The sequence below is a fragment of the Rhea pennata genome, chromosome 1 (assembly GCF_028389875.1).
Source record: "Rhea pennata isolate bPtePen1 chromosome 1, bPtePen1.pri, whole genome shotgun sequence".
NCBI lineage: Eukaryota > Metazoa > Chordata > Aves > Rheiformes > Rheidae > Rhea > Rhea pennata.
Window position 1 is genome coordinate 31,250,362 of NC_084663.1, and position 9,171 is coordinate 31,259,532.

Genomic DNA, 9,171 nt, shown 5'->3' on the forward strand with positions numbered 1-9,171 from the left:
ACTTCTTGCTCCTCTTTCAGCTCACATACTCCCAATAGAGGTTCACTGTAGTTTGCAGGTAGATTCTCCAAAGATCACGTAAACGTTGAGCATGCACCAGCCAGGGTCTACAGCAGCAGCAAGAGAACAGCCCTATGGTGGGCTCCATGTGATTAAGCAGCACGTTATAACACACACATTCATTATAGCACCCTGATATTCAGGCAGTTCTGGAGCTCTGCGTGTTTAACTTTCCATTATACCAATCCTTTAATATAGGCTTTGGGTAAAGGTGTTACACAATCCAATATTACTACTCTGTGTGAATAGAAAAACAAATCAAGCCCAAATGCTACATTGGAGCTTTTAATCTCCTCTTTTACAGAAAATGTATTATAACTCCAGATACCCAGATGCTTAGAAGAAAATGAAGATTCCTTTCCTGAAGTTTTGCTACCATATTTTTTTGTGAACAGATAGTTACAGCTGAACACATGCCATCTCTGAAACGAGTTTACATCAGTCTTGTCAACAGAGAATCAAGAATATGAATCACATTACCAGCAGACTGGAATTTGTATTAAATGTATCAATAAGCAGTGTGTTCACATCATGACTGTGCTTGCCAGAAGGCTTGTACTTCTCTATGATGAAGTACAATTTTTCCCATCAGTAAGTCAAAAGCTGGAGCCACTCAGCATTAAATCATTTGAAGCCAGACATGTATTAACACATTTAGAGACATGGGCAAACACTTCCAGTATAGCATGATAGTTAGCAGATAATTTATTCCTAGTCTTTCCTGAAAGGTGATGGTATAGCTAATAACCGAACTCAAGAATAAGCTAGGGAATACCAGACTAGCACCTTAACCAACAATTTCGGTTTAATACATATGTGACCAAATGTATAAACGTGAAGCAAATGTTTAATATTTTGTGCCAAAATTTGTTCTCTTGTAACTTCATGGAATTCGGTGGCTAGAACATTCATCTTGGAATCCAAGAACATAGCTACGTTTTTTCTAAATAAAACAGCAACAGCTGAGATAAAAGTTGCATTTGTGATTGCAATCATGCCTTTTATAATATTTTAGGTCCAGAATTGCTCTACACATACTGTACAGTGCCAAGTTGATGTTGCATTTAAAAATAAATGTAATTTGTAAGTTGATTTTTAATAATAATATCAGGTCTTTCTCATAGCTGGTTTTGATATCTGTTATTGCACAAATTCTCTTGAAAAGAGATTGCTGGGATATATGGATGTACCTTATCCCTAGCTGTGTTTTCAAATCCCCAGCAATAATTTCCATTACCTTCAAGGTCAAATATTTATGTTTGGCAGTTCCCAAACCTCCTTCCCAGGCTATACTGAAGTGTTTCAATACTACTGATTCCTATGTTATTACCTCAGAATTCGGAAGACTTTGCTGCTAAAATATGGGTAATATACAATTTTAGATACAACATAATACTAAGTTTTGGTAAGTATAATAGATGAAATAAGTATTAACACAATTCTGAAGCTTTTTCAGATTGTCACTTACGATATAAAAAGCATTTGATTAACACATTAGCACTTGGATATGTTTGCATTGCATCTCCAGGGCAACATTTGGATGGGAATTCAAGAAATATTTTGGTTAGAATCTTATTACTTCCAAAGGTCATGATGGAGCTGGATGATAGCATAGATTAATTGAGTTAGTTAGTGTGATTTATTGGTGGAAAGCATATGCTTTGGTCTGCCACACTGGCCATAAGGGGAAGCAGGAGGAAATGGGTATGGCCTGCTAAGTTTCAATTAAAGCCTGTTCCTTCTTTGGTTCCTGTAAAACTGAAGTGCCAAGAAACGGAAATTTTACAGAATCACAGAATCGGTAAGGTTGGAAGGGACCTCTGGAGATCATTTAGTCCAACCCCATCCAACCCGCCTGCTCAAACAGGGTTACCTAGAGCATATTAGACAGGGCTGCATTCAGGCAAGCTTTGAATATCTCCAGAGAAGGAGACTCCATGGTTGTGAAGATGCTCAGATTTGCCCTTTTAATGAGCTGGCACTCAGGAAGTCCTCAACTATCAATAAGCCAAAGAATAAGACACAGCTTTTATCCTTTTACTGCGGTGGAATGAGGACAGCCTAGGGCATGTCTACAGAAGATTAGGGCAGGCTGAGTTATGAACTGTATCACAGATTATGAAGCTTTCCACAGGATCATGAGAGGAGGCCTGGGGTAGTGCACAAAAGATAGGAGATGAGGGTTGGATGGCAGTTGGAATTTTGATTTAGTAGTATAAATTATATCAGTTTTTATTGCTGATTTTCGAAAAGTGAGATTTGCTTTCGATTCAAGTCTATTTAGACCACCCAATAAGGTAGCAAATAAAAGATCTGTGACCACCTTACTGTAATGCAATTCTCATTCAAAATGTTTTCTTTTGCAATCCTGTTTCACTAAACGCATGAATCATGTAGTTCATAATCATGCATGTTTTCTGTAGATACCCAGGGTATTCAGGCCAAATCCCTACCTTCCAAAAGCAACAGAAAGTTGTTTGGAGCACTACTAGCCTAAACTGAATTTGACTCAAGAAATGAATAGCTGAATCATCTTTGTCTGCTGCTGATGCTCTTCAGCCAAGAATAGCTAACTTCTGCATGCTCTTGAGGATACTTCTATTCTGGCCATGTGTTTGCAAACTAGACAACCCAGTCACGTCTGCATGCTCTCTCTGCCTCGCATAATAAACACTGACAATTCCAGTTTGGATCTTCACATTACACTCCCAATCTTCCCCCAGAAACACAGAAAAAGGAACAGTTTATTTGACCTCAGTTACTATTCTGAGGACCGGCTAAGATTGCCTCCTTAGAAGAAGGTGCTATAATGCCAACTAGTCATTCCCACCCTCCCTAAGTGATCAAAATGAAATTTGTAGGATACCAGTTTGGCACCATCTTAAAAATGTCAGCATGATTTCATTGAAAGATGAAAGATAAGTAATATCACTCGACAGCTCTGACTTCAGGATTGATTATTTACAAGTATCTAAGACGGGACATAGTGCAGTACAGTACAGTAGTGGTTCAGGAGAATAACAGGATTATCAAAATAGATTGTAAAGAATGCAAAATACAGGTTGGGATTTTCCTTATATTCTTCTTTTTTTTCCCCCCTCTGGAATAACAAATATAGATTTGACAAATAGCATCGTCTTATTATTCTTAGCATCTGTATTGCAAAAACACAAAATAATCACGTTTAGAAAAGAATCTCATTCCTTTTTCTCAAGTATATCAAGTGGTAGCAAAACTTTGGAAAGTTAATGGGAAAACAGATAATCGGAGACTGCAGTCCCAGTATCAGTAAGACAGCATTCACCTGAAGTGTGTGAACTTGTACGCTACGTATTTTTCTGCTCAGAAATTTCTTGGGTGAGAAATCACAATCCAAACATTTACGAGGAAAGCTTTCATCTGATAATTGGATATTTTTTCATTTGTAAGTGCTTCTACAGTGCCTCCAGGGACTGATTCCCCTGCACGGATGAAACAGCTCGGCCAGACTATATCAGTATCTCTGTAGTCCCTCTTAATGAGGCACTGTAATGCCTATTGGAAATCTAAGCAACAGTGAATTAGAAATGATAATGTAGTAAATAGTCCAGCTAAAGAATCAAAACACAGATGAAATTGAGGGCATGAGACCTTCAAATGACAGCTCCTCAGAAATTTTGTGACCAAATTTAGAGAAAATGTTTTAAATCTTTCTTAAAAAAAAAAGGGAAAATGTTCTGTAAAAATGGACATTTCATGAAAAAATACTTTATCAAAATGAATTTCTCATTATCTGAAAATATGTTTTGGTAGGAAAATTGTCAACCAGAACCAAAATTTCCACTTGCAGTGGTTTTGAGGGCTTCCCAGGGCTGCTGGCAACAGGAGCTGCTGGCATGGCTGGTCCACTCCCAGCTGTCAGGTCTCATCCCACCACCCCGAGAGAGCTGGGGCGGCCCCAGCCCTGAGGGGCACCGGGCACCACCGGGGGGCCGGGCTGGGCCCCGCAGCAGGGCCCGACGCAGAAGCGGCTCCCCAGGGCCCCCAGCCCCGTTCTCCTGAGGCACCAGCAGCAGCTGCCAGGGCCTCCCCACACCAAGGTCTGTCCCACCCAAGTGTCCATGATCAGATATCAGGGGGACGACAAGCTGCGTCTGGAACGTGCAGCCCAACCCACCTTGCTCAAAAAGACGAGGTACATTTTGATGCTAATATTCTCACAATAACCTTTATTTTTTTCTTCTTAACAGCAAGACCAATCTTTTGAAGAAAATAAAAGAAAAATCAGAAAGCACTTGAGAGCCTAAAATAGCATTGTTTTGAACATTACAGACCGTGTACATTCATTATTTGTTCCTAACAAGTTGTGGCATTTCATTCACTTAGATGAACAAAATATCTGCAATATTAACAGTAAATATTGCTATAAGACCTTTATGGAAGCCACTGGCATTTTAGAAACCAAACCTTCACCAAGTTATTTATAAATCCAGTTACTAACCCATGAGAAATGCATCAATATGACTACAGAAGCTGCACTTTTTAAAGAGCAGAGGCCAGGTCTGCTGGTGTAAAATGGCTCTACTGCAGTCTCTGAGCACTACAGAGACTGACAGCAGTTCTGGATCTGGGTAAGTATTTCCACAGAATTTGAACACCTGTTTTCCTTGAAAATATATACCTTTTGAGGCCTTTAATGAATAACGGAGGATTTCCAGATCCTTTATGTGTCTTGAACTGTAAGAATGAAATAGTTGCAAAATAGCTGTAGGACAATATGCAGATATGCAAATCATTCTCTGCAGTTATTTAAATGAATTGCAAATTATATGTGCTTTGCTGCTAATCTAGTAGTACATAATTCCCTGAAGCATTTCTATATACAATTCACTTTCACACTGCATGTTTTGCTGTTTTTCGAACTGTATCAAACTGTAATCAAAGCAAGCAGAAAGACGCAAAACCTTTAACCATGGGATTAAGTCTTAAGAGAACCTAATTGAGAGCCAATTTGAATTAAAATCTTAGAAAGTCAATGGTTGAATACAAAAAAATCCCATCAACAGCATGGGTTATATCTTCGATCGTCACACCCCAAGTAAGTACACTGTAATTTGAGTTAAAGAATTGCTCTAACTGGGGGCGTGTTGTGGGCTGGAATTAATAACCACTAATTACACAGAAAAATCTAGCAAATAATTATTATCAATTGTAATTACCATAACAGGTTTTCTCCAGAAACTTTTCCCACTCCTATCTGGCTCCAGACACTCTCTCCATTTTCCTCCTCTTCCTATTTGATGGAGACTTCTTCCTAGCCGGAGTGGGACACTCACTTTCCCCAGTCATAAAAAACAGCAATTTTTGTTTATTGCTCCTGTTTGGCATAGTTATATGGAATTGAAATGATAGGAGATCCAATTGTATCAGTGCACTTTAACCTGAAGTGTTACAATCCATTAGTACTTTTCACAATTCAATCACCATTTAGTTTAAATCAGTATTTCTTAGAGTACAATTTGAAGGCTGTTAAAAAACACTTTTACAGCTTTTCCTTTAAAATTCGAGATTGCTAGAACTCATAAAAATGAAGCATGAATAGTGCTGATAAGGGGTAAATACAATGTAGGCAGATGATATGAAAGTATCACCAAGAATCTCTGCCAATGTAGCTTTACTCTCACCTGAAACAGCCTTGCTGACATTTCCTCCAAACTTGTCTGATTAGATTGCAGCCACTGAAAGGGGAACAAATAGCTATTTGCATAAAACACGCACAAACTAGTAAGCAAATGGCATTTCCAAGACAAAGAGATACAAATTTATTTTTATCATGAAGGTGAAATAATTGTATTTGAACCTGAAGCGGTTCTAAGCACACTCTATCAAACAATTGCATGCCAGAACAAATAGATCTGCATACAACCTGCACTAAAGTATGCAGAACACTGAACAATGGACTCACAACGTCCATTTTTACTTAAGGAATGTATATGTGTGTGTATGTGTGGGAAGTTTCAGTTTACCTGCCTGCACATCAGGGGGTGCATGGAAGATAACTCCTGTTTTGATGGCTTTGTAATAGGAAGCCATGAACACGGAATGGTACTGTACCAATGATCTCCAATGACCCACAAGAGCATCTGAAACTGAAGCAGCTGGCCAGCATCTCATGGACACTTTTTTTAAAAAAAGAAAAAAAAAGAAAAAGAAAAAGCCCAGATATTAAGACACTCAGCATTTTATATATGTATATAAGGAGTTTATTTAAAGGAGGTATTATCTGGCAAAAGATTTTACCAACTTTCTGATGCCACCTTAAGGTTTGTTAAACTGTCCCCCAACCACATTAGATTCATGAACAATTCATGATTCAATTTAAGCACACATTCAAATCTAATTATGTCAGATTCCTTTCCAACTATGTCTCAATTTGTTAGATTCGTTGTAAAATTTACTACCTGGAAAACCAGAATCACAGAATAGAAAGTGGTTTATGACACAAAATGTCTAAGATATTATTACCTATCTTTATCAGTCCTTATAAGAATTAATTTTAATAGCACAATGATGACAGAAGTTTTGAATCAGATTGTGCAACACAGAAACTTCCTGTAGGGCAATATATGCTACAGAATATACGCTTCAGAGAAATATATTTATACAACAAAGGACAATTTTCCAGCTTCCTTACTCACAAAAAGGTATAGGGGTAAAATATTGATATGACTTGCAAAAATAGCAAATGTAACAAAACAGCAAAAAGCATTCAACATTTATGCAGAAGTGCTATTTTCCTCAGGGTCTCTGTCTACCAGATGAATGCTTCCTGTGATCACAGACTCATCTTGAGCTGAAGTGTGCTCCAACTGCTTCCTTGTGCAATGTGGAATGTGCCCACAAAAATACATGTAAATCCATGGATTGATACAACTATTGAGATTACCAAGGAGCATGATAATGGTGAATGCTGAACCTAGAATAGTTAAAGGAATAACAGAGTAAATAAAGTAGTCATTGAAATTAGTAACATTACCACAGTCTGATGCTTTCTGGTATACTTGTTCACATGCTAAAACCTAACATAATACCAGGAAACTCCTATCTGTTCAATGCAATTTTTAATTGTCTAAGGTATAAAAGCCATTGTAGTTATATGCATTTCAGAGTTAAATAGTTCTGTATACTCTTTTTTTGATGCAGATGCATTATTTTTAGAAGTTAATCAGGAATTATTAACTTGATATACAGATACAGATAAAAATAAATACAAATAAAGATACTGATAGAAATATAGAGAGAGGAAGACTCAGAATTCACACTTACGGGAAGAATTCTTAAAACAAAGACCAAAAGATTTTTTCCATCAGGCTATTATCTATTTTTCTTTGATTTATAACTGTGATTTTTCAATGTTAACTAGATAAATAAAGTCACATACTATGTCTGCCTTTCACAGAGGCAACCATGTAAGTTTGACAAGATTAATCTTACTTACTACATGCTATTCTTTGATATTTCAGGCTTGTTTGTTTGCTTTATAAACAGCTGTTACCAAACTTAATTGTTTCATAGTTTACTGCAAATAATTAATATGATTTCAATATTCAAAAGTATTTCAAATGTATATTTTAAATAATTTGAGTAATTATTCCTGTTCATCTCAAGACCTCCAAATGCTATTACTGTATTATCTAAAACCCATAGAAGTCTGAACTGAACCCTTGCTGGAGCAGATGATACTTTCTGCTATACAAACATACCCAGACACATACATGCACATATTCATACAAAATACCCACAATATGATGCTTTGATCATGTAATAGAAAACTCTTCTGTACCTAATTAAATAGAATAAACAGCTCAGTCAATCATTTTTGATCATATTCAAATAATTACATGAAACTTTTACACAAAAGCAAAGTCCACATACAAAGCCATGTAGTAATGTGTTAGCCTGCTATAAAGTTATTAATGAGGATGAAGAGTATCTTACCTTCAGTAACGCCACTGGGGAACCAAACAGACCACAGCTGTGCAATGAAGAAAGGTGACCAACAAAAAACATACGCAAAAACTGTCACTACTGTCATTTTTACAGTCTTGATCATAGCCTTTGAAATACAGTTAACACTGCTTGCTCGGGATGGCAGGACTTGCTTCTGATTTGTTACTTCATATTCATTCTGTTTTTTCACGTATATATTCCTTTTGATTATTTTGCAAATCTTAACCTGACATGTAATAAGGATGACGGAAGGAATGAAGAATATAACCACAAAAATCCAAGTTACATATGCCCTTGGGCCCCACGGTAGAATAAATTCACCCCAACATTCAAAGACGCCTGGAGATATTTCAGTCTTAGAAAAGATAAATACCTGAGGAAGGCTAAGCATCAGTGATATAGACCAGCTGGTGCAAATGGGAACGTTCCACAAGGCTCTCTTCTTTTGGAAAGTGACCATAGGGTAGCAGACTGCTTGATATCTGTCCACTGTCATGACCACTATCATATAAGTAGAGGCAAACATGCCCAGCAACTGTAAATATTTGATAACTCTGCACAAGAAATCTGGCCCTATGAAAACATCTGTAATATCCCATATTAGTTGAGGCAGAACTTGAAAAAATGCTACCACTAAGTCAGCTATGCTGAGGTGAAGCATGAATACATACATTCTAGAGAGCTTCTTTCTTCTTCTCCACAGTACCAGTATGAGAATAAAATTGCCCACAGACGCTGTCAGAAATATTACCCCCAGTACAGCTATCTCTACTTGAGCCAATTGCTCGTCTCTTTCTGGTCTTCCAACAGGATCTGACTTATTTGTCAAACTCAGGAATCTGTGAGGAGAAGGACTTTCAGTCTGATGTGTGTTATCTTGCATAGGAAATGAAAAATTCTTCATCGTGCACAGAGGCTACTTATAGTAGCTGTTACTTGCGACTCAGGTTGACAGCTGTGAAGGACTGGCTAGTAAATAAACCAGCACGGTTCAGGTTTCAGTATGTCTTCAAACAAATCTCTTCATGCGTGTGTGAACCTAAAGCACTGGGCCCGTATCTTGATAGCATTCTGGCTCTTGCTGGAGTGCAAAAGGCTTTATATAGGCTTCAAATAGAGCCT

The 9,171-nt window shown here is 37.5% G+C and overlaps 1 protein-coding gene across 1 annotated transcript; it reads right to left on the reverse strand.

Annotated features, from left to right (window-relative positions):
• Positions 1-6,815: 6,815 nt before the first annotated feature.
• Positions 6,816-8,953, reverse strand: LOC134135583 (arg8-vasotocin receptor-like). The gene is made up of 2 exons (XM_062567120.1): positions 8,038-8,953; positions 6,816-7,015 (listed from the first exon to the last, which is right to left on the reverse strand). The coding sequence occupies exons 1-2, from the start codon at positions 8,951-8,953 to the stop codon at positions 6,816-6,818; spliced, it is 1,116 nt and encodes a 371-aa protein (XP_062423104.1).
• Positions 8,954-9,171: the final 218 nt, after the last annotated feature.